This window comes from Syngnathus scovelli, chromosome 1, assembly GCF_024217435.2.
Source record: "Syngnathus scovelli strain Florida chromosome 1, RoL_Ssco_1.2, whole genome shotgun sequence".
Classification (NCBI taxonomy): Eukaryota; Metazoa; Chordata; class Actinopteri; order Syngnathiformes; family Syngnathidae; genus Syngnathus; species Syngnathus scovelli.
This window is the reverse complement of record NC_090847.1, coordinates 26,164,612-26,191,069: the sequence shown is the minus strand read 5'-3', so window position 1 is coordinate 26,191,069 and position 26,458 is coordinate 26,164,612. Positions and strand designations below refer to the sequence as shown.

General features: G+C 44.5%; 1 protein-coding gene across 7 annotated transcripts in view; it reads right to left on the bottom strand.

The window, feature by feature from the left end:
- Positions 1-26,458, bottom strand: part of ppargc1a (peroxisome proliferator-activated receptor gamma, coactivator 1 alpha) — a 146,830-nt gene that overhangs the window by 28,620 nt on the left and 91,752 nt on the right. For 3 of the 7 annotated variants that reach the window (XM_049735224.2, XM_049735250.2, XM_049735240.2), the window contains exon 3: positions 15,828-15,947. The exons of 1 other annotated variant lie outside the window; for it this stretch is intronic. In XM_049735224.2, the coding sequence (XP_049591181.1) occupies positions 15,828-15,947 (120 nt within the window). Of the gene's footprint in view, positions 1-958; positions 1,485-15,827; positions 15,948-26,458 lie in introns of those variants that run through there. 3 more of the 7 variants (XM_049735231.2, XM_049735271.2, XM_049735260.2) reach the window with 3 other exon arrangements.

The following is a 26,458-nucleotide window of genomic DNA, read 5'->3' as shown; positions in this document are numbered from 1 at the left end:
GCACACGCAAGTGTATGGGGGGGGGGGGGGGGGGGGGGGCTGTGAGATGATCCAGCCTGACAAGGCACGGCAGCCAAAGACTGCAAACGTTCTGCAAAGCAGAGGTTGCGCTTATAGGCTGCCCAATTATCTTATGGACTTGCCGCTCGGGTGCAAAGTGATGGACTCGCGCCTACACAGACAAGACAAACGGTGATTTACGCACATAGAAGACGAGCGAGCAGGGAGCATTGAGAAGAAGATCCTGCAGCCCGCAGCCTTATTCCTTCCGCTGCAAATATTTATAGCGTGTGCGCATATTTTGGACACAATCTGAAGCACTGCGGAGAAATTTCCACAAGCAGGGGGAAATAATCCGCACCTCCGGGAAGAGCATCACTGCGCAGCACGGCGCAGATTAAAAGGGCTGGCAGGTGCGAAGACGACAAAAAGTCGAATGGTGTGCTAATGTGCTCATGTGGCTGATTAAAGATCGAATGCCAAACAGTCGTCCCCCTTTTCAAGTGCGCAACCTTTGCTCCCCTTGCAAAATAACGCGCACGGACGCTGGCCACCAAGGGACTCCGTGCGTAAAACGACACGCACGCGCACGGGCGCACACGACCTCACACGCACACACACACATTGTGACGCCGAGAAACCCTCTCCGGTACATGAACGCACCACGGGAGCGATACATCCGATAAAAAGAGTTAAAGGATCCTTTTTTTTTTTGCAAAAACTACACCAGGAATTGCGATGGAGGGGAAAACATTCCGCTTGTTTAACAGTTGCCAAATAGTCCCGCGTTGTGCATCCTCAACTGGCTCCACATTACGCGTTACGCATCGGGAAGAGAGGACTCCGCAGCCATTAAAAAGCTCCGTCGCTCCAGGAAATAATATCAAAGCAGTCCATAAGGATAGAACGATTCATTTGGTTTTTCGATTTGTTTTTTTTCTTTTTTGCATGAGCTCACCTCTAATTCTCTCCACACCGAGTCCTGGTTACACCTGTCCCACGCCATCCAGCCACTGAATGACGGCTCCGTGGAAAAAAAATCAAAATAAACAAACCCCAAATATAATCGTCAAAAAGCGTCGGTAAAGGGGCTGAAAAGAAAAAAAAGGGAAAACAAATCAAGTAAAAAAGAAATCCACGCACGCTTCCCACTCGCTTGCACACAGGCAACTGCCGCCCCTCGCCGAGAATGAACCGAGGGCACCTGTCTTACAACTGCTTTCCATCACATGACAAAGCTATTAAAAGTAGGCAGGGAGTGACTCCGCGTCCACGCTACTCGCCAGTGACGCGCGCGGCGGGGGCGTGGTCTGCCTGCAGCTTCTTTGCTTCAACGTATTACATGTTCACTTTGAACATTTTCGAGCATTCCTATTGGCTCGCTCAACAAATCGAGCCAAACGCCTAAGTCTGCTCGCAAAAAGCAAGTCAATTAAGTGGAACTGCACAGCGCAAAAAGAAAGTGTATTAGAAAATGAATATTTACTAACACAACTAAAAAAAGATTTCTGACACCTACCAAAAAAAATAAAAATTCAACAGAGATGTATTTTTTAATTAGTGCTCTGCATCAGAGAGCAAAATATATATTACATCACTTTCACACGAAATTTAGATTTATTTATTTTTTTTGCCCATACGTGACAGCTCATGCAAATGTGGAATAATTGTGTCTAATCTGATTAGCTAACAATGAAACAAGCCAAACTTTCAGTGTTATGGCCAAAATATCAGGAAGTCAAAAAAATTGTTTTACTATAATCCTGCGGGTTAAATCCAGAAAAAAATGTTGCACATATTGTTTCACTACCTTTGACGTAAAGCCACACGTGGATATTGTTTCAATACCTTTGACGTAAACCCACATGCGCATATTGTTTCAATACCTTTGACGTAAACCCACACATACACACACTATATATACACGCACACACACTCATGCACACAAACTGGATACATTGTTTTGTGTTCAAAATGATTTTTTCAGCAGCCTTTGTGCAACATTGAACTGAAAATTTGTTTGAGCCCATGAGCAAAATCATTAATAGCACAGAAATTTATTCAATCGTTTTTGGTTAGCTAACATACAAACTACAAATGTAAAAACGAACAGAATTTCTGTCCAAAGTGTTTTCTTACATTAAACATTCCTTAAACATGGGCTGTGTTCGTTACCGACGGAATGAAAACATTTGTTGACGTTAGCTAACAAAAAAGAAAAAGTATCCACTTCCAAAAATAAAACAAAAGCTAGCTAACAAAGCCCACCTAGTATCTCGAATTCGAACCGGTAGTCCTCACACCTCCCCACAAGTAAAAGGATAAAACATTTGTCTGAAATTAGAGTTTTGGATTTCCTGCCGGATCAGATTCCTCGCAGACTGACTTGATATCCGCCTGCTTTGTAATGCAACGTTTCTTGGGCCATTCGAAGGCAGTAAAAGGACAGCTGGCAGTATCAAGTGTGTATACAGTGTCAACACAACGTGTATAGGCAACATGAGCTGACTTAAATCAAAACAAGAGCCTTGTGGATACATTCAACAAAGAGGCTTTTTACACAAAAACGTGCATTTCTTTACTCTAATCCAACCAGTTAGCTAGCTATGTGTCAAACTCGCCCCTATTTCCACGTTAATAAGCTTATTAAGGAACGATTACGTGGTCATTTGATCTTCCAATAACGTTTCTTGACTGTCGCCATGGTAAACAAGGATCATCTACTTAAGTGAGCTAAATTACTGGTGGACTAGCCTGGAACATTTCTTGTATTAGCATTAGCATCGCTAGTGTTACTGACCATAACGGAAAATTTCTGGTGTATTCCACAGGCGGGTTTCGGCAAACTTTCGGACAAACTACTTTTTAAAATCGGTAGCTTGAACGAGGAATACAAGGTGCCTGCGACATTGACTATTATGTGTGTGTACGTGTAGCTTTAAATCGCTACATCTGCTTCCCCCTTGCACAGTGGGCAAAGACGCCACCTAAGAGCCACGCCACCGCCCGATCGGAGCAGGTGGCGTGTTCAGTGACCACACAGAGCCCAGATGGACCAATACCACATGGGCCACTATAGGAGAGAGCAACGGGGACTCCTTTGCTAATGAAAATGAACAGTTCAAAACAACATTCTGGGCCCTAGAACGACGCCATATGTACTAACGGGGGATGTTGTCTTTCTGTCTGTGAGTCACTCTCAAAAGGCTCATCTGATCGACATCGTTATGTCCATTAAGACTAAAAACAGCTCTGATGTGATGTTTGCCAATCTTATCAGGTTCATGTGAGCTGTCACTACGAGCTAGATTTTCACAACAAGGATGATGGACATGATTTCCGAAACAAAAATACATAACCTTGTTTTACCTATCTACAGACGCCCTAAACTCAAACCCAATCGAGTAAATCGGTGCATGTTCCTATCATGTATATTGACATCACCGTTCCCAAAATGGCCGCCGCATGTAGCCACTCTTCTGAACACTATGTATATCTGGAATGGAAGACGGAGTGAGAAAAGTTGTCCGCACCCATCTGAAGGCGAGCGCATGTGATGGACGCTCCCTCGAGGCGTTAAATGTTGCACATGGTGCCGGCGCACATTGACAAACACACTTCAAAAGGAGCCATTAAAAGTGAGCACTTTCATTGGCTTCACTATGAACCGACGCCTCATTGCTAAATGGCTCACAAGTCAAGACATAATATATCTTTGCGACCCTTCTCGTACCCATTTGCGCTGCTGGCGGTTCACAGAGAGCGAAAGGTCTTAATGATTAAACAATCTCTCTCAGGAGTCCACTGACAAGTAGAAGTGGCCCCAGCCAAAATGGGGCTAATCCACAGATAATTATCTTTGTTTGAATATTCAACATGGGCTGGCTGGCAGCGCGAGCGGCTCTTCTTTGCATTTCTCACCTCGGAGAGATCTACAGACGTCAATTGTGTGCTGGCTGATGGGTTAACGTTACAAAATGGAGTCATTACCACAATAAGACGGTCTTGGTACGCCGCAGTTAGACAGGAGGCGTCAGTCAAGCATCACAGTGATTTCAGTCCATAGTTTTTACGGATCGTGGTCACCCCAGGAGACCCAGTACTACAAGGAGACTACAGATTGCAGTCTTTACAGAACAGTTATCTAAAGAGACTTTGGACTACAGTCGCCAATTTGGAGTACTGTCCTATCCTTCAAACGGAATGTTGCATCTCAAGGGGTCATCCCAAGTAATAAAGAATTTTCAAACAAACTACAGCGTGTAGTTTTGTGGAAGACTTTGGACAATGATAATCAAGTACTGCCTATGATAGTCAAGGAGACTACGGACTAAGGTTAAATCAGGATACTACAGTCGTTTCAGGATCATGGCGACTACGGTCGTCACTACGGTTTTGTTGGAAGACTTCGGTATTGTAAACCAATGATAGACTGATCAAGGTGGTCTTGGAAGACTCCGGACTATTTATTTAAAGGATAGTACTAACAAAGGTGGTCTTGGGAAACTATAGACTGCAGACACTTGAGGGGACTCAAAACTCATCAAAAGGGAGTACTAATGAACGAACGAACGAACGAACGAACAAACAAACTGACCGAACGAACTGACCGACCGACTAGCTAGCTAGCTAACTAACTAACTAAAGATAATATGGCGGACAGGCATCAGTGAGTGAAGACTCTGGGTCATCTCAGAATCCCACAGCCTATGTTTCATAAGTGAACATAAGGGGTGACAAGTTTAACACATTTTATGCTGTGCGTTTACAAAAGGAGGTTTTGGTAGCGGTTCAAGTCCACAAATCTTTTCAATCGATGAACTCCGCCGTGTCATTTAGCCCCTCTCAGGATGGCTGCGGCGGTGGCGGCTACTTTCCCCGCAGAGACCGCGGCCCACATTATTGAGGCAAATGGGCCAGTTAGGCGTGGAACTGAAAATAGCATCTGTCCCACACGGGGAGTCCTGGAGGGAGAGGGGCAACGGAGGACAAGGCTTCCCGCCATAGCATAGATGAATAATATCATAGTCACCTCCACTTCTGTGTTGTTGCGATGCTATTGAACTTGTTTTAAGTCATAAAGTCATGCAAGATGCATGTGGAGAGTGAGTGGCGCGAAGTCTGCGCTAAACTGGCGCTCGGGGGGCTGGGAATCGTGCGCCACTTTGCTTGGATATAGCACTCGGAAGGAATATTAAAATTTATGGAATGAGTGGCTGTGCAGATAAACAAGACTTGTGCTTAAAAGGAGACAAATTCTGAGACACAACAAGTCTTAAAAAAAAAAAAAACCTCTGCCAGCTCAATTTTTAACACTGAGTGGCTATAGCTTGAGCGAGTGATGACGATTCCAACAAAATGTATTCTGGAATGTGAAAAATTCATTGCCATCTCATTGCTCGCTTCAGGCAAATGTGTTTTTTTTTCCGCAAAAGAAAAAAAAAAAAAAGTCCCCCGTGAATCACAAGGAGCCCCAAAGCACAACAGATGTTGCTTGATTTCCAGAATTAATGGCGAGAGGCGGGGCCGGATACCTTGACGGAGCAGCGCTCGCGATGCTCAGCACTTTGAAAGAGCGCCAGGGAGGAATTAGGTCAACCGGAGTGCAGCTTGCGCCCTGTGGAACGCCGTGTTCAAAAAACATCAGCGGGAGGCAAACGGAATGGCAGGTAGAAATGTTCCCGAAAAGTCACACCCATGTGTCTGGCCTCGTTTTGATGAGACGCCTGTACGGTATATTCACCAGGCTGGAAACATCTTTAAGGCACAATACAACTGATTGTTTTCTCACCTTTTTTTTTTTTTTTCTTCCCCCCCCCCAGCCCCTCAGATGCTGCATTTTTACACCTTCTAGAAAAGGAGCAGTGACTGTCAATAGACGCGAAAAGACAAAAGGCTAGCGGATGGATAGAGGGAAGAATGTGACAGGTGGGAACAAAAGCCAAAGAGAGTAAGCCGCAAAAGACGGGAGCTTCAATTAGAGGGAGAAAAGATGGGAGGCGAAAGATGTCATATACCGCACCGATCACTCTCTCAGGGGTAATCAAATGGTTGGCGCCAAGCAGGTATGATCACCAAGATCTTAAAAGCAAGGAACATGTGGCGAACAAGGACTCCCGGTTGGCTTTCCTTTTGTCTTCATTTGGGCCAATTAAAAAAAAAGATTGACCGTCTGGTCAGTTTGTATTTGACGAACTTTGAGGTAGAGCTGTCTGAAGGATTGCAGAGGTCCAAAACGACCCGATCTATATCTCACACTTTCTGATGGAGGTTGCTCTCATAGGAGAGAGTTCAGATTGTGGTCACTACCAAGGCTACAAATTGACGACTGACAGGCTGAAACGATTCATCGAGTCGTTCAAATTTATTCAGGTATTTTATGTTTGCACTTTTAATGCTCATTTAAAGAGCTTTTACAATGCAGTAAAAAATACAAGAGTACAAAATCTTCCGTCCTGTCTTAATTTTCTCAAATAAAATTAAAAAATCGGCAAAAATAGGATTTTTTTCGATTAATCGATTAATTGATGTAAACAATTTCCAGATTACTCGAATAAAATAATAATCGATAGCTATATATGGACTATTGTTGGCAAAGACGATAGTGGCAGAATTTTGGGATGTTGGATGAATAAAGAAACGCAGGATCAGCATGAACTCAGTGCCCCGCGTTTTGGGAAAGGAAATTCTGACCGCTCCCTCTTTAGCGATACGTGACGACTTGTAACCAGACGCGGCACGATTATTCTCGATGTATGCGTAAAAAAAAAAAAAATCCAGATTTTCATCATCTCCACACAGCTTGGCAGCCTTCCATAAACGTTCGGGCTGGTGTAAGCATATTGCGGATTGTGCTGAGAAAGAGCAACCAGCTTGTTTTTCGAAAAACAAACGCTGCTTTTCCCATACGACAAAACCGTCATATGGAAAAAAAAATGTTTTCCACAATTACGACGATTCCCAGCTGCGGGTTTTTCACCATCCCATGTCCGCCGGGAATACCGTCACCACCACCACGATAAATCGATTATCACCACTAGCATTGGGCACTTTGGTCCAGACGATGCGTGTAATTAAGGAGTAATTAGCATGTCATCTACATGAGAAAATATGACACGCAAGATTCAGGCAGCCGAAACCTGAACGCCACGTCCTCAGAGATAACTTTCCTTTCGCTGACACGTTAGCTTCTTTAACGTCTTTAGTCAAACTGCCTCACTTATTTATTTCCATGCTAACGTAATTAAACACTCATTTACAAACTCGTTGGTGTATTTACATGCTAACCCACTTACAGGTGCTTCTGTTCTATTTCATTTGGACACACACATAGTCGTCGCTTAATTGAGAGGCAACATTTTCCTTCTGCTTAGCTTTTTTTTTGCAGCTCTCTCCTCACAATGGAAGATGGCCGAGATGCCCTTTCATGTTGCGGGTCATCCTCGGCCGCAACAATAGGTCTGAACCTTATCGCTGCTTGTAAAGCTTCGGGAGAAGTCAGAGCCTCGCTTTTGCCGCTCTTGTGGGAGATGTCAAGATGAATACAACCAAAGGGAGCTTCTCTGCCCTTGCACCTTGTACTGTATTCCCTCTCGTCGTCTGAGACGAGCTTCCCGATGATGTTCCGCCTCATTATTTCGCATTTACCTCCAAGAATCCCTGGCCGATTTCCGTATTCCCCGCGCTGTCCTATTAATCCGAACGCTGTCGAGATCATTAAAAGGTGCGCTATGGCGTTTTGAATTCTCATGTTTTCCCATCACATCAATTTTAGTTAGCAAAGACAATATCGATTAGGGAGAAAATCTTTACGATTCAATTCTCATCCATGGCAGTGGTTGGAAAAGTACCTGGAATCTTCCATGGTATTCCAAAGGAGGTTCATATGATGACCTCGTTTTATCACTGGTTGAATATGTGTTGATTTAAGCTGTCATGACACGTATTTAACCTGACAATTGCTTTATGGCGTCCTAGTCAAACGTTTTTTTATAGATCCTTGCGTCACCTCGGACTTTCATGCGTTTGGCACGGCGTAAGGAGAACGTTTATTGAACTACTGGTTGTAAAATACTCCGCTATGATTTATGTATGTTTAAATAGCAGGAAGTTTGATAAGGGGGGTAAAAAAAGAACATACAATTCCAGTGAGGAAAGTTTTAGGAAGGGATTTGTCAACAAGGCTCTGATACGTTGAATCATCTTCTATTCTGCATAATTAATGATGTGCATTTTTAATTACCCCCGTGTGGAGCTTTTGTTTATGGTGCCCCACTGATGGCCATATTAACAAAGTTAGCTTAATGATAGAGGTATTTTACCTAATAGCATTTTTATTACTCCCGCCAAGAACGGAGCAATTAATTAACAATGGGCAAATTAAGTTCCTCGCCTGTAATGGCGATACCTACACAGGACATCATTACAAATAGTCAGAATAATTCATAATGCCGCCATGTCGGGCGGCGCGACGGCGGGAGAAATTAATATTCCCAACAGACAACTGAGCTGAGATGAATTACGCATACAGGCTGTTAGCGGACATGTTGAACGTATTGCTTGCCCAAGCAAGATCATCGTTTTTGGGTGAGATTACTTACTGAGCAGACACTGACAGGAAGTGGAAACAAAAGGAGGAAGTGCCCAGTGGCGCCCTCTGGAGGGTTAAAAATATGAATTTAGTCATTTTGGTTTAAACAACACAATTTGCCTAAATTTATTATATTAAGAAATGCTCCAGATCAAACCCAAACAGTTTTATAGAACTGTCCATAAATCGTCTTTAAAATTTCAACAATTAAGATCAAATAAATTCATGATTTTTTAGTGCAATAAGGTGTAGAAATGATTTAAACCTGAAACCACAAAAAAAAAGGTGGAGATTCCGTCATGAGGGAGAGAATTGGACTGCCAACGACGTATATGAAAGCGCATAATCTTTTAAGCTTGCATTTGAAGCTAATCTTCCATTAAAGAATAGTACAGTCGCTATTGCTTTGTGGAGCGTAAACGCAAAGACAGCAGAACCGATGGGCACCGTTGGCCGTGACTTTCGATGGAGAAAGAAAAGGGCGAAAGGTTATTTTTTCTTGTGCAGACTTTGAGCTTCAATTTCAAATGAAAACAGCGAGCAATAATATAATCTCCACATGCACATCCGCGTAAATACACATGTAACAAAAAAGCAGGAGAGATTAAAACGAATTGGATCCTGGCATAAATTTGGAAAAGATTGTTTGGGGTTATCGAGTGTTCTATTATATGCAAATGCAAATCAGGGTTGCACTCCCAAACTTGCTTGGCTTTGATAAGAGCTGAGTGTGAGAGGGTGTGAGATTGTGTGTGTGTGGTGACAACAGGTGCGCTCTTGTGCGTGGAAAAATACTCAAACTACCAGAGCGGCGTTTTCTCTACAATGTTCGCACCACTGGGCGTGTCCGTAAACGTGCTCGAGTATTTCCATCACTGAACCGCATAGGATAGATATGGGTCATGGTCACTGAATATTCCCATCTCTCTAGGAAAAAATAAAATGATGCTGGACAACAATCATCTGGAAATAAATAATATCCAGGATTTTTTTGGGAAAAATCAGGCTAAAAAAAAAAATTATGCAAAGCCAAGTTAAGTGTAGAGGAAGGTTTCCTTAGCGTGGCAAGGAACTGTCAGATGCTCCAGGCAATCTGAGCAGCCATGAGACAACCACTGGGTGTCCCCGACAGAGAATCTCACAGTAATGGGGAAAACATGTCGTTTGGATCAGTCCTGGAAGTTTTCTGACGCACTTTGTGGCACTGTTAACAAATGTATACAGTAATCCCTCGTTTATCGCGGATAATTGGTTCCAAAAACCACCCGTGATAAGTGAAATCCGCAAAGTACGGTCACCAACAAGAAGTACTGGGCAGGCTAAAGAGTTAGCGGAAAGATGCTAATTCGCGGTCATGCTAACACGCGAAAATGGACTTCTAAAGGAATGTAAACGAACATTTGAAGTAAAACTACATTGTCCTAAAGGTGTCAATATAGAAGTTTTATTGTGACTTTTAAATGTTTTTTAATTTGGGGGGGAAAAAAAATCCGCAATGAAGTGAAGCCGCGATAAACAAAACGCAAAGTAGCGAGGGATCACTGTACTTGAAAAGAAGCTAACACAAAAAGTGACCTCAGTTGCTATTATTAGAGTTGAACATCTCACTTTTGTTTTCACTGTTGACTTTTAATTTTTTAGGATTTCTCCCTGGGGAAGAGATCCCAAAAATTCACATTAGGATAAGATCAACTGTGTCAGGTTAAATGAAAATGAAGCCCTGTGTAGTTACAATAACAACAACAGCGTGTTTAGCATAGCTTCCTGACGTTAAAAGCGAAGACATTGGATAACTGCATCTTTCATGACATCATTAGGCCCGCAGCGTGATATTCTTATCGTCGGTCAGGGGGACGGGGGTCAAGGAGAATCGGTTGCAGCCACCGAAGCATGCTTTCAACTGTAACCCGAGTAGGTTACAACGTGGCCACATCACAAGCACACGGAGACCCCTTGTCGGACTTTGATGCCGGCGTGGACAGAATAGCTGGCGTCGTCGCCATCCCGTAGCAACCGGAGCTGAAAATAATCATTGTGTGAGGGAGGCACAGCTTTGGAAAGAGGAGAAGAGCATCTTGCATGTTGCCACGGTGACCTCAGATCACAAAGTCGTTTGCATTTAGCTTAAATTTAGTTAGCTGCTAGCATAAAATATGTTTTCAGCTTTTCTATTGGTCTTCTTCCAACTTGGCCAGGTGCAGTAAACAATTCGTACTACAATTAGACATCCGGATTATTGAGGAAGGATTTTGTCGAGGTATATGTGAGGAAGAAGAAAAAAAACAAAAGAGCAAGCACTTGTTTTTCTCTGTTATGGGCTGCATGTCTTTGGGGAGTGCCAAGCTCAAACCGCTGTTTCACAGCCATTTTCCACACCGAGTTGGCCCACACTCGGCCGAGGCAATTTGGCTCTGGGGCCATCTATACACTGCCTTGTCTAGGAACGGATTTGGCGATTTTGATCTTTTTTTTTTTTGTACCTTCGCTCTTTGTCTGCATTGTGAAGAACGGAGAGAGAGAGACGACAAGCGAGAAAGGAAGAAGAAAACAAGTCTGACCGAAGCCCAGTCAATTATCTCCCAGGTGTTTGACTGAAGCGATTGTAAGCGATCGCGGCGGTTCCCACGAGTCCGCCGACTGAGACCAGCTAGAATTAGTCAGGAACAAAACCCAATTCAGCAGAAGTGAAGGAACAGCAGTTTTGAATAAAACCCGGCGGAGAATGCACAAGAAAAGACTCCGTGCGAAGATAAAGTTTTCCCTTCTCCGTTCCCTTGTCACACACATCGGAGTCTTTTAAACAAACCCCGGTGCCGGAATTGCGTCTGTGGTGTTTCCAATACCGTATTGTGAGCGGGGTTAATTACTGGCACGGCGAGAAAATGACATTCTCAAAATAAAGTATTACGACAACGGCCCTTTGCGCGGGGAAGTTAAGATAGCTGGGAAACCGGATTTCTCGTTCCATATCAAGTAGCCTCGTTTGAAGTCTACTACAAAAGCCGCCATTCGGGCCTGCAAATTACCTTTTCCCAGGCCCCAACATCATTTCCGCCAAGATTAAGTCACAGAAAACGGCATTGTCATAACATGGCCACGTTTCCATTCATAGCGATGAATTTGCTTGTGTCTTTTTCGTGAGAAAACTCTGTCATGCTGAAGGGCAGCGTCTCTGTAGCGCCGTTGTGGGAATTGACATTTACAAATGGCGGCAGAAAGAGGGGGGGGGGGGGGGGCTGGACTGAGTCAGCCAGCTCTGAAACCGGTGAAAACGGGCAAGGCCTTGGCAAGGAGTCTTGGCAAGGATAGAATCTTATTTCGTCCCGCCTTCCACATGAGATAGCGGCGTCAAGCGCGGTTCGCGGCGCTTTCGCTTCACCGCTCGCCTCGCACGTCAGCTCACACGGTTAATAGATATGAAGCCGCGGGAAAGTAGCTTTGCCTGCAGTCGCAGATCACACGCCGGGACAGTTAAGGCAGCTTTGGACTGGGGGTGAGCTTGTAAATACAAACGGTGATGTCCAGGCGGTACGGTTCAGGTACGATTTGGGGCAATGGATCTGGTTTTGTGTTCTCCGCCGTGTGGGGCCAATAAACTGCCAGTAAAGATGAGGAACGGGAATCTTTGCGATCCATTCCCTTTGTCGGCACAGAGGTGCAAAAAAGCAGTAAAGCGAAGATTAGTTTTTATGCCGATCTTGATACTTTATGACGAGCCGTAATCAGAAAAAAGAATTTCATCCTGTTATGGTGTTTCTCAACCAAAAATTATGATGTCTCATCTCAATCCTGGAAAGATCATACTCAACAGTTTGACCCATCTGAACGATGTTCTTTTTAAAACAGTTGCTTCGGCTTCATCTGACGAGACTGAGAAGGAAATTTTTTCTTTGAGATGAACTGATGATCCGATTTCACATAAATTTAACGCTATGTCAAAAGCAGCAATGATATCTGCTAGCCAAAGCCTGAGCGGCACTCGATTAGCGTGCGAGTCAAACTACTAAACTAACCCTAACCCTAACCCTAATCCCTTATCGATACGAACATTTTGTTTACCGTATTCCTGTGAAATCAGTGAATATTTCTACAAGGTTCAGAATAGAAAAAAAAATAAAAAATCAACAAACACGAACTGGCACTATTAGCATCGGTAAACCCCAAAGCGTCTACCTCAGCATACAAACATTTGTATTTGCTGCATTTTGCTAAGCAACTCTCGAGCCGTTTCTAACAACCGCCTGCTCCCGTCACCCGTTCCCTTTTAATTCCTTTATTGCCCCTCTTCTTGCAATTGATCTCTCGTCCTTTCCGCCACCGGCCATTGACTACAGACAAGGCTTTTGTGTTGCCGGCGGCTCCGTAGCGAGTGTCACGCTGGCCTGATAATGGCTACCGAGCAGTTATCGCCCCTCCATACCTGGTTCATTAATTAGGCTTAATAGTCAAAGATATAAGGACCCTCTGCCTGTGTTTATGGGCAGCCACTTGTTTGCATGCAGTGTTTTATTGAAGGCTGTTATTTGTGTAGCGGGGAGCTCAGGCGACTTGAAGTGACAAGTTGCTAGCTTATCTGGGCATTGATGTGGCAGATGCACAATGGCGCAGGATACAATGGACCTTTGCTCGTCGGACGCAGGGGGGGGGGGGTCGGATCTCCATATTAGAGGCTCAGGAGATGACAGAGCACAATCCACAAAGGTGTCTCGGACGCTTTGCCATGGAGGGGTCATCCTGGGGTGACAAACCATCAGGCGGATTTTTCAGCCGATAGGATAATAGCTTTGTCATGTCGGGTGACACGATGTTTTCTTGCCAGTTTAATCCACGAGAAATATGTCAGATTTCCAACATGAACCGGTCATGTGGTTCTATGGTTTGATTTCTACAAGGAAAAGGAGCTTAAGTTAGAGACAGCTCTGAAAATATTGGCCAAAATGTTTTGTTGGGGGCTGCATTTTGTTAATTGATGCTGTCCTCTTCGCCTTTTAATCAGATAATCCCCAGCATGAACCTTAGTTTAAATCGCTGATAGGATGCCTATTTTCCAGCTCACAGTAAAAGCTGAAGGGATCAAGCCCAAGCCAAACTTCTCCCGCAGCTCCGAGTCTCGTCGTCATCTTCCCATCAGAAGACGGATCGAACAATTTCATCTGGTCACATTGAGTTTGCATCGAAAGTCCAACCCTACCGAGCTTGCAGTCTTTTATCGAATTGTCTTTTTGTTTGCTTGGGCGGTTAAATTAAAATGGTTTCAACTGAGATAAGGTAATCACCCCAAAGGCTTACCGCTGCAGCTCAATTTCCCCTTTTGCTCTTATTTCCATATTTCCTCATATAGTGTACATTTTTTTTATGTTTACTTAAGCTAGGGGTGGAATGGTACATGCATTTTAATGTTTCTGTACGGAACAATCACCATGGAGTATTCAAAGTGGAGCTGGAATCGAACAACTCAAAATGACAACCGATATCTTGCTAGCTTGCTAGCTCGGTGGTCTCCCGGCTAGCTTGGTCAGAGGTTAGCATGTGTTAGCGTGTAACTAATACTTGGGTCTTTGTTTGTATTTATATTCTCGCTAACACATCCGGAGCGAAACGTGAGCGCGGCTGATTACAAGCGTCGTTGTAAACTTGGTCCTGCAGCCTTTGTGGCCACCATGTTTGGCATTCTCTAACCCCCTCCCAAGTTTGACCTTTCCACTCCACATACAGCTGTCTGCCTCATAAACTATATTTCAGTGAGATGGTAATGTGTCTTTAACTGTTATTTCGCTGTTAAATAATTGTTTCACTGTTAAAGGCTTTCAACGCAGATGTCACAATCTTGTCGGAATTCTTTGAGGACCTTTGCAAATCGCCGATTCGTAAGCGGCTATAGCATGCAAATAAATACTGCAGCTAAGCCGTTTAAGACTTCAAATCAGACGGGAGATGTTAACGCGTCTTTTTTTTCCTGTCAAATGATATTGCCGCTTCACAGCTAGCATTTATGTGCGCCAATTTGCCGCTAGATGCTCCGTCAATGGCTATTTAATTGACAATTGTCAAGTTATAGACTTCAGCATACACAGACTTAATTTTGAAAACCCAGAATAAAAAATAAAAAAAAATCACTGTAATAGTCTTGCTAGGCCATGAGTCAGTGCGATATGAGCATCTCAAATACCCCCGACAATCATTTCCAGTGTGGTTGGTGTCGTTTTCGAAAAGACATCGCTTTATGACCCATTTTCAAAAGTTTACAGGTCGTTATCCTGGAAACCGACAGTGCTCCTTTTATGAAAAGTATTATTTGAAAAATATTCTAAACTTGTGTTTCCATGTTTTCATGGATGGATGGATGGATGGATGGATGGATGGATGGATGGGTTGGGTTGGGTTTTGGGTGGGTGGGTGGGTGGGTGGGTGGGTGGATGGATGGATGGATGGATGGATGGATGGATGGATGGATGGATGGATGGATGGATGGATGGATGGATGGATGGATGGATGGATGGATGGATGGATGGATGGATGGATGGATGGATGGATGGATGGATGGATGGATGGATGGATGGATGGATGGATGGATGGATGGATGGATGGATGGATGGATGGATGGATGGATGGATGGATGGATGGATGGATAGATAGATAGATAGATAGATAGATAGATAGATAGATAGATAGATAGATAGATAGATAGATAGATAGATAGATAGATAGATAGATAGATAGATAGATAGATACTGTATATAGCAGCAGGTTGTGAGACTCCGTTGGGAAACTAAGAACAGAGGAGGTCCAAGTTGACAAACTGCAGACACCAACACTATGAGCCCAAGCGAGTGAGTCGGGGGGGGGGGGCTAGAAAAGGCGGATGAGGTCCTAGAGGGGGAGGAGGGGGTGAAGCCGTCTAAATCTGTGAGAAAAGGTCTAATCCCTGGATTGCTGAATCTTCGGAAATCCTAGAAATAGATTAGGAGCTTCGCTGGGCCAGTTTGTCTTTAATAAGGAGGCCCGTTCGGCTCCAAAGTCATGGCGCAGCACTTGCATAATGTGCCGAGCCGCCACTTCTTGTAATTATCGTTTCCCCTATTTGGGAAATGATTCAATAAACACTGATCCGCGCCGCCCGGCGCATACTGACAAGCGGCGGCTGGAATACGGCAAAAACTTCGGCTGCGTGTACGCTGTCCGCTTAATCCGAGTACAAGCCGAGGATGAGGCGAGCTCTAATCGAATGAGGACTGACCGTATCGACGGACGATTCCACCGAGAGGCGTTTAGAAAGGGCCGCTGTCAGATTTGGGAAAGTCTGCAAACTTTGCCCACTTTTTCCATCCCGTCCGTATTGATGCTCTTCAATTTGGCACTGAGGAAAAAAAAAAAATGGGGTTTAAACTTTTTAAACTCCATCCGGAAGATCGACGGACGAGTCACGGTGCTCGACGGTCTCGTCGTTTTAACGGCAGGTGGTCGGTCATAAGACTCACAATAGTCAATTTTAAAATCCCCCCCCCCCCCTGACTGTTTTGCATCTAAAATAGAACGTGACACCCTGGCAAGTTAGTCAACCAATAAATACCGGAATGTCATCTTTGCCGTAACGGAATGTAAGGCATTTGGAATAGCTCCAACGATACGAGCGTCTGGCTTTATCTGAAAAGGAGAGCACGGCCGGTGATTATTCCTATTTCGAAATGATCCTATTACTACAGTAGGCGAGAGGTCCTCAGATGCTTGTCACCGTCACCCGAAATCCATTCTCATTTATTGACACTCCTGAAGCTCCAGTGGACAGGGCTACGTTGCCATAATGGATGTGTCAAAATGACAAATATTAGCTCTCCTCTCCCTCAATCAATTAAGAAAACTGCTCAATGAGAGGCTATCGACGAGAAGATTCCAAGAGCCTTTTTTTAAATTGCCTGCCTGTCTGCCTTCTGTTTTGGCCCTTCTGCTTTTGGGAGCTTCTTCTTCTTCCAGGAAAAAAGGAGGGTAATGTGCTATAAAAGGTATCCCATATTTCACACCTTCTGGGCCAAGCAGCTGTCCTTACCAGAGCAAACGTGTTATTGGTGAAACAATGAGACTCGCTGAGGAAGGAGGGACTCGACTAACAGTGAGCTTGGAATCGTTTTGACGACTAACTCAAGCGCCTATTCGGGGAAAACACGGTAAATAGAAATCAAATCACCACTGGATTTCTGTTCACAAAACAAAAACAAGATTCAGACCCCCACCCCCACCCCTCCGCCCTCACCCTGACTCATCGAAATGTCCACTTTTAAAGAAAGCTTGTCAGGCCTGCTGGAAAAGCTCAGCATCATCCCGGATGTAGCTTTAAATCCGGCAATATCAAAGGCACTCGGGCCGTTATCAAAAAAAAAAAAAAAAGGACGATATTCTTTCACTTTCCCTGTGAAAGTGCCAATAAAAGTCTGCCACACCAAGCCTTAAACGGCGGTGGCGTAACACTGGCGAGGTGTACAGCTCCAGGGCACAATTTTCCATAGTCTTGCACTATATTGCTGGATGAAAATGCTACGGAATGTTATTGTAGAAATAATCATGGCTGGCACGTGGATGGAGCCTGGCTGGCTGCTACTGATGTATTCATGTCACACTTATTCTCTCTTGCCTTTAAATCTCTCTCTCTCTCACACACACACACACACGTCTGCAGAAAGCCTCCATGTGTATACCTTAGTTCCCAAAATGCCAGTGACAAGATGGGAAAGACAATGAGCTGATTAGCATGTGATTTTCCCCCCGAAAAAGGCCCCACAGTGTTATTTCATTTGAAATTGAGAGCCGCACACAGCGGAAGGAGTTAAGATTGTGACTATTTTAAGAGCAAGATGGAGATGCCGCTGATTAATAGTGAGGAGGACCGTTTGGAAATTGTAATTGGGAGACGCCATTGGAGTGAACAAAATAATTTGAACTGTATTGCGTTGCGTGTCATTCAAGTAGCGCCCGATTGCTTGTGCAAATGTGAACCTCTTCCAAACAAATATAATCCTTCGAAGTTTCTGAAAGTAAAACTGGATTACCGTATTTTCCGCACTATAAGGCGCACCGGATTATAAGGCGCACCTTGAATAAATGGCCCATTTGAAAAATTTGTCCATATATAAGGCGAATCGGATTATAAGGCGCACCTTCAATGAATGGCTCATTTTAAAAATTTGTCCATATATAAGATATATACATTTGGCCCGTGGGCCGGACTTTGGACTGCTGTAGCGGCTCAATATTGGTCCATATATAAGGCGCACCTGATTATAAGGCGAACTGTCGGCTTTTGAGAAAATTTGAGGTTTTTAGGTGCACCTTATAGTGCGGAAAATACGGTATATGGAAATTTCCTTTTTAGTACTAAATTCATTCATAATGGATTCCATGCAATTGATAATTGGACAAGCAAAGGACTGATTGGCTGTGAGGTCTAATTTTTTCTCTCTACTGCAACCCGGCGACAATAACTGAACTGTCTCATGTTGGACTTTAGCCCCAAAAGTTTGTTGGCTTTGCAGGAATTTTGAATTTCCATCAACAGGAAAGAACACACGAACATCGTAGCCGTTTTTCGGACAGCCGGGTAAACTGCTCCCCATTCCAGCCCCCCCCCCCTCATGTTTTTTTAAAGTCACAGTCACTTACGCGTCCAGTGACTCAGCAAAAACGTCCATTAAGTGCCAGAAGACAATTTGTCAAATGGCTCTTTTTCTTTTCTCGCCCTTGTCCATTCTTGACCGTCCTAAGAATGTGTCCCCATCAAAGTGGCGCTCTGACAACCTCTGCAGGTTGACACCGGGTCGGCGATCCCAACCCAATGCCGCCGCCAGTCTATAAGTGGCTTTGAGATGGGAGAAGTGATAGAGGCTAAGCCCTTAATAGCCATTTCTCTGTAATCTTTCCTATGAACGGCTAAACGACGGGCGTATTGATTTGTTTGAAGAAGGCGGCGGCCGAGAAAAGTACTCCATCAGGACGGGGCATCTCCAAATGTGACAAAGGCCTTTCGGTGGCCCGAGCTTGATAAGCTCGGGATTGAGCTAACTTTCATCAGATCACGCACTTTGCAGAGAATGAGCGTAAATGACGCACAAGCGTCCCCCGCTTTGGCTAACAGCGTCGCCATTGTTCGGAAAAACTCCACACGCGAAGATGGTGGGAAAGGAACGCGCCACACGTGAGCTTTACGGATAGGCCCGCCGCGTCCCGTTATTTCAATGAGCCGATATCACGCCGCGCATGCCGACACGCACTCCCCATAGATAGAGCCCTGAAGGCTATGCTAATTGAGCTATTATTAGACATGACAGCGATAGAATTGTTCTCTTTGTAGTCCCAACGAATGCATATTCAACTCTGACGCATTGGGGGAACGCACCATGCACCCTCCCACTCGGGCAACAAGAATTCAAATAGTTGAATCCCATTGTCCACATTTTTTTACGTGCAAAAAGTTATAAACATCAAACGGAGTGGGAATTTATCAAGAGACGCTGTTGGTCCACAATGGTTATGTTTTCAATGGCAGGAAAATATGCTTGCTCAAAGTATTTTTTCTTATCAGGCAGCTTCAATTATTTATTTTGTTAAAAATCTTGCCAAGGTTTTTTAATTTATGATCAAGATTTTATAACTGGTCGTGAGTTATCATAAAATTAAAAATTGTAAAGCTACAGGTAATTGTTTTAAGACAATAGTTATTTATTTTTTTAGACCAAGTCAAATTTTCATGTACCTTTGGCAGATTTTTTTCCTTTTATATTTTACTGATATTTTTTCCTGTTTTTAAGCTCGAAATAAAATTGAAATGAAAATAATTTTGTCATCCAGTACTCATTCCATTTCATTTTTCAAGCCTTGTTTTTTTCCATGCAACATACGAGACTATTCCTAACCCAACGTGACTACAGACGTCAAACGATCCCTCTCAGGTACAGTTGTTGCGTATTGTTGCTTTAACAGTCAGAATTCCCCGTCACGCTTCATTTGGCAGTCGGGACAAATGCTGCGGGTGTGTTTTTGGAGCGCAGTGAAACACGGAGACGTCTGGTTCTGCCAGGACTGGCGTTGGTTTGATCAGTCATTAACCTTTGTGTTGAGTTTATCCAACACAAACAACAGGTTCTTGACCCCTTGACCACTAAAGGTTACTCATTACCGCACGACAGGAAGGATCGTCTACCCGACCGGTAGACTGAGACTAGTGGAGTCAATGAGGGCCCATTGAAAGACATTGAGTGGCCAACGAGGGGGAGGGGCAATTAGTCATTTCTCATTTACAGCGCATTCACCCACAGTGGGCTAACATGCAGCGGTAATTAGCATCAACGAAAAAAAATAAGAATACAAAAATATTGCAAAAAAGAGAGTGCATGTAATTAAATCTCCTGTGGAGGACTTTGTAGCAATTTGGGGCGCCGCAGGATGTAGCGCTCCGATGCTAATGAATGCACCGTAATTGTCACAGTTTATACCCAATAATAAGACATTTTCTCCAGAACAAAAACACAAAAAATGTAGGACAGGAGATGTTTTGGCTGTTCATTCATGCAGAGTCATGATGTGTTCGCAGGGGGGGGGGTCCGGAGTCCACGGTGGCCTCAGTCTTGCTGATTTATTGGCTAACGGGGCTGTTTGGCATCCCCTGGACGTCACTAGAAGCGGGCCCCATGCAAACATCATAGTGAAGTGACGAGGGCTCACATGCACACAGACACCCACACCCACGTGGAGGTGGAGGAACAACAGCCAATTACACCAGCGTACGGTACCGGACGTGAGGGGGAAGGCAAGCGTTCCTCCCCCCCTCCTCCCGTCGCTGGCTCGTCACATCAGAAATTTCATCTTGTGTAAATCTCGGCGCATTGGCGTGCAAGAGGAGGACAGGCGGAATCAATAGTGATCACAAGCTCCGCCGTTTAGACAACATCACTCCATTGTGATTATTCACGAAAAGGCGTTTGCACCCCCACACCACGCGGAGATACCGACACCCCCAATCTCCCACCTCTTCGCAGGGTGATGAAAATGACACGGTGCGCGGTGGGGCCTTTATGCTAATCTAGCATGCGCCGCAACTGGTGTTAGAGATGGGAGGAAGGTAGCAGATAGATGGAGCTGTGCAGAAATGGCTGGTAATTTGTTCACTCAGGCTGATTCATAATCAAATTATAATTTGCAGGTTAGATGATGGTGGCGTTTTGTTTACAAGCTATCTGTTAGCGCAAGTCCACTTTCTATGATAGAAACACAAATGTTTGTATTGAACGGTTGTCAGTTCAAACGCAAAACAAGTTGATAAGCTGCGCAAAACATTTTTGAAATGCTACAGGGGCTTAAGATTGTTTAGAAACAAGAAACACAACACGTATCAATATGTCGAGCTTTTACTGATTGACGTCTATTCTCGTCGATGGCAGTGAAAGCCCCAAATGTCAAAATGGTGAAAGAATTCATTGAGTTACAATGAACGGAGCCAAACACAAATGTTCTAGCTGTAGTCTGTCACATGATCTCGTCAGCTAGCTAACAAGAAGGAGAAGCGTTCAAGCTAACCCGTCCAGCGTTAGCTATTTTGTAACACTAAGCCCAAACGCACAAAAAAGCTAATTAAAATTTAGTTTTGTTAAATTTTAAACCATTTAAACCAAAGAAATCAAACTACAATGCGCTAAAAATACAAAGTGCCGCATGGTATCGAGTAAACAAAAGGTGATGCTCCGTAATTAAAACATGTTTTACGTTTGTATTAATCAGTGTACCGCAGTGACACATGAATATTTACATACGCTGTTATGCGGTGAAAGGTTTTATGGGATTGTTTTACAACAGCGTCAAACGTGACCGGCCAACGCCGTTAAAGCCGACGGGCGTGTTTTGCTCTCCGGGGGCGTTGTTGAAATCCGAGCCGCCGACTTTACCGTTGTTGTGCATGAGAATGTCAGACGCGCTGCCCGCACGACGAGGCAGCTGCTGTAAATACAGGCCTGGGAGGTACGCTGGCCAAAATGTCATGACGGGGCCAAAATATCACCTATGGAAGAAACGGGAGGGAAGGGAGTAAAGATCGACACGGGCCGAGAAGGGAAGGATGCGTTTCGGGAGAAGCGCCCCGGGCGGAAAGCAAAGGCGCCCTGTTTAGCCCTGCAGTGTGCCCGTTTGTAATTGGCCAAAACAGCAGGCAGCCTGTAGCTATTTGTCCGCTTGAATAATTGATCCGGAGAGCACGGCAAACGCAGCACTTTAGCTTTGCATGTTTACGCAGGCTTCTTCTTTTCGCACGTCATTCATCGGGAAACACGCACAGGTCAGCAGACGGATCAATTAGTAAAAACACGAGCAGGTTTTAATGGCGAGATATCCTTTCGGGATGTTGCTAAGCAAAACTGGTTCTGCCCTTGCGGAGATGAGTTTTATGGCCAATCATCAAATTTCACTAGCGTGCTCTGCCCACATGCAATTTGCAAGAATCGTCTTTGCGTCCAATGCGAGGCTACGAGATGCTCAATCGATGCTAGCTTTCAATAAGACAAACGGAAAAAGCCTGTTAGCGTGGACAAGAGATTTCTACAAAGAATGACCAGTTTGTCAGAAGTGTCAAAATGGCATCCCGAGCCTTCATCGGTTGACCTTTTCAAGCGAGCGGGCGGGTTTGATGTGTGCCTTTTGTTTTAATCCCCCCCCCCCACACCACCAATTCCTCGCTCTTATGTCCTAATTAACTCCCTTTTGTATCACCGTGTTTTCCAAATGAGCACTGTGATTTTCTATCTCACTGTTATTCCTGTCGCTATTAAATGAAGGTTGAGCGCCGACTGCCTTGTAATTAGTCGGAGGAACAATGCGAGCGTTTATGGCCTCGGTTTATTTTGGCGAGGCGCAAAAGGGAGAGGAAAAAGCGAGCATCCCGCGACGCCAGCGAGGAGAACATAAGCCGCATCGCAGGACCGCCGACTTGTGATGCCAGATTAGTGACGGCAAATCACTGTGCTGCGTGAGCGCAAAGCAAAAAGGCACACAATTAAACTGGCGGTGCTGGAAATGGAGTTGAAGTCGTGTTCCCACTGACAACGCCGACTTTGGGTGACACGGCCAATCGGCTGCCGGTAAATAGAACAGCGATGATTTCCACAATAAACGCAGTGACTACAATATCCTCGCGGTCTAACCTTGTGAATTAAAAATTTGTCTTTTGTTTTCATCAAACTTGTTGCCATGCTTGGCCCACGCGCAGTCACTTGACTTACAGCTAGCTTGTTAGCTAGCGAGACACAAGCTAGACATTAGGTAGCTAGTGTCTCGCTAGCTAGACATTAGCTAGCGAGACACTAGCTAGCTAGGTGCTAGATAGATAGAGAGAGAGAGAATGAGAATGAGAAAAAGAGCAAATAAGAGAGAGCGAGAAAAAGAGAGAGATAGAGCTAGCTATCTATCTAGCTAGCTAGCTATCAGACAGACAGGGAGAGAAAGCGAGAGCGCGAGATAGGTAGATAGGATAGATAGGATAAGATGATGGATGGATGGATGGATGGATGGATGGATGGATGGATGGATGGATGGATGGATGGATGGATGGATGGATGGATGGATGGATGGATGGATGGATGGATGGATGGATGGATGGATGGATGGATGGATGGATGGATGGATGGATGGTTGGATGGATGGATGGATGGATGGATGGATGGATGGATGGATGGATGGATGGATGGATGGATGGATGGATGGATGGATGGATGGATGGATGGATGGATGGATGGATGGATGGATGGATGGATGGATGGATGGATGGATGGATGGATGGATGGATGGATGGATGGATAGATAGATAGATAGATAGATAGATAGATAGATAGATAGATAGATAGATAGATAGATAGATAGAGAGAGAGAGAGAGAGAGAGAGAGAGAGAGAGAGAGAGAGAGAGAGAGAGAGAGAGAGAGAGAGAGAGAGAGAAACTTTTACTGAGAGCCTTTGTAATTTCTGTCCATTTGGACGCAAGGCAGCCTGCTAAGAATGAGACTTGCTGATGTAATAGGGGAAACGTCTCACAGCAGGCGTCCACCAAGGACGTTGGAACTTTTGCCTTCCTTTTTGCCTGCTTGACTCTTCCCGACTGCTCTTAGCGCATCCGCCGGTATCCCGCTCTAGTGCCAAACGGTGTCATCGCCCGGCCGGCGTGCATTGCCAAATATTTACGTGAGAGCATGAAGAGAGGAAGGAGGGCTAGTTGAGGGTCAAGGTGTTCATTTCAGCACTCAGTATTTCTGCCGTCTTTTTCAATCCCCTCTTTTTCCTCCATCTCATCTCTGCGGCGCTCAAGTGAGCCAAAGTTCATCTGAAGGGCAAACAGACTTTACAGTTGTAGGCAAGAGAGTCATGTGTCTCAATAGTGCCGGCGTGCTCCACTCTTAATTGACCCCCCGTCCACCCCATCCTGCTTGCGAGTGCACACACACACATGCACTCTGTGTGTGTGTTTTTTTTTTTTTTTTAATCTGATTCCATTCCACCAAAGCTGGTGTTGACAGCGGCGAGCGCTTTATGGGAACAGCACGTCCATTCTTTCTAACACCTCCTAATCACTGGCACTGCCGCTCGCTGCTCGCCTGGAGAACGGGAGGAATGAAGAGAGACAGAAGGGGGGAATCCAGCAGCATGGAACGAGATAAAACAGGGGAGGGGGGGGGGGGGGGCTGAATGGCAGCAAAGGGTAGACGGGCGATGTGGACAGACAGAGAGAAGGAAATGTGAAGTCTATTTAGCAGCAGATCAGCTTGGCATAGAACAGTTATGGTACAGGTGAGCGGTGAACGGACTGCAAAATTGAAGACCAGGGATCGATGGATCCGTCCGTGCATCTACTCGTCCATCCTTGCTTGCATCTATCCATTCGTCCATCCATCCGACGAAAACGTAAATGTCAGTCAGGCCGTATACGTTACTAGCATAGATGGTCACAAATGGCTTGAGGAACTTTTTTTTACGTCTCTACTCATGATAGACCTTCCGACCAAATTTCTTGTTACTATGTGGTTTTCAACAAATTATAATTTGTAGCGTAACATAACAAAGCCCCAAAATAACAATGCAAAAAAAGTAGCAGGTTCGCCTTTGACCAATGACTGTTAACACGGTGGATCAATTATGCATGCGTAGAATTGTAAAACTATGCCAGGTCATAAAGTCACAATTAAAAAGATGCCTTTCTACAAAAAAAACCAAAATACAACGTCGGCCGTGTTGTTCTTTGCATTATTTATATGCATGGGACATGCTTTGGGCCAAACAATCAAAGCAAGTCCTTGCAGCGCTGCATGACAGACAAGGCCAGGAGACATCATGCCGTGCTTCGGACTGTTAATTAAACTCAAATGCTATAGTTAAACTTTTTGGTACTTTAAGTTCCAAAAACTAATTTGTATTTTTGTTCCCATCATATATGTTATGTTATTAAGTGCCTGGCATGCAGGTGGAATTTATTTATTTATTTATTTATTTATTTATTTAGCTATTTATTATTATTATTATTATTATTATTATTATTATTACTACTACTACTACCACACACAGCTTGTTTCCAATTAAATGCTGAGACACGATTGAAAAGTCGTTTTCTGGATAGAAAACGCATTTGCCAAAATACAATAAATGAATAAAACAAAAAAAATCGAATAATTTACATCCATGAACTGTAATTAGAATATCTTAAATATTTGATCATATCAAGTAGGTGAGACTCAGTGCATCCTTGGTGGGCTGGAAATTAACTGCGGTTTCCACAGTGCTCATTTACATCCCGGTTTCACTATTTATGTAATAAGCCCTCTTTTATAGTATTTAATCGAAAGCCGAGTTGCAAGTTAATTTTTAAAGCTGTTTTCCTCCTTTGCTCCCGACAACTCTCCCATTTCGGAATTCTCCAGCATCTTGTGCGATAGCGTTCGTCTCTCATTTAAACCTCACGCACACGCCTGCCCACTAAGTGGCCTAAAGTGACCCCCCCTCCCCCCACCGCCTCCACTTTTGCAGCGCGTGTGCTTCAAAAACTTCTCATTTGCAAGGATGATGCGTCATCTACTTAGAGAAAATCAGGGGGAACCATCGGAATATCAAAGAGGCTGACATTTACTGGTAATATAGTATGTGTGTGTGTGTGTGTGTTTTTAGTATCTACTTCATCATAGAGCCGCTCCGGTTTAAAGCCCGCCTAGTCCCAAGTCGACAAATTCCGAACCGGTTCACCTATTTGCGTCCCGCTTTTGATGGCGAGGAGAAAAAGGAAGCGTGGCGATCCCTCGCTCGCTCTGACTGAGTGGAGTGTCAAAGCGGCGCTGAAAAGTGACGGCGCCATGAAAGATTGAATGCTCGGCAAGACTCCGTGTTCCAAAACACTCTGACAGGAATAGTCGGGGAGACGGGGGAGGCAAAAAAAAAGGAAACGTTTAGAAGAGCAACTTTAAAACACAATGAATATTAAGGCGACCCACGGCAACGAACAGACCCCCGAAAAAGAAATTGAAGCCTCGGGAGCGGAGTCGACACATCCAGACTTCTACAGAAGACGTTTCTCGAATTGCTATCGCTATACCTTGAGACGCTAATTGGCACTTATGGGGAAACCCTCCCACGTACGCTACCCAGGAAATGGATTGACCTGATTCACAAGGCTTGGGGGTCTGTTGTCAAAAGGTAGCTGGTCACACCTAAGTGAGAACCATGCCCTACTTTGGGAACCTCTATTGGGAACCGAGAAGGATTTTGACAAGGTTTTTAATGGATGGTCCATCTCCACCTTTGCACTCATATGGAACGAACTTTGAACCTGGATTTTGCCTGTCAGGCAGTGGAGGGATTCCTAT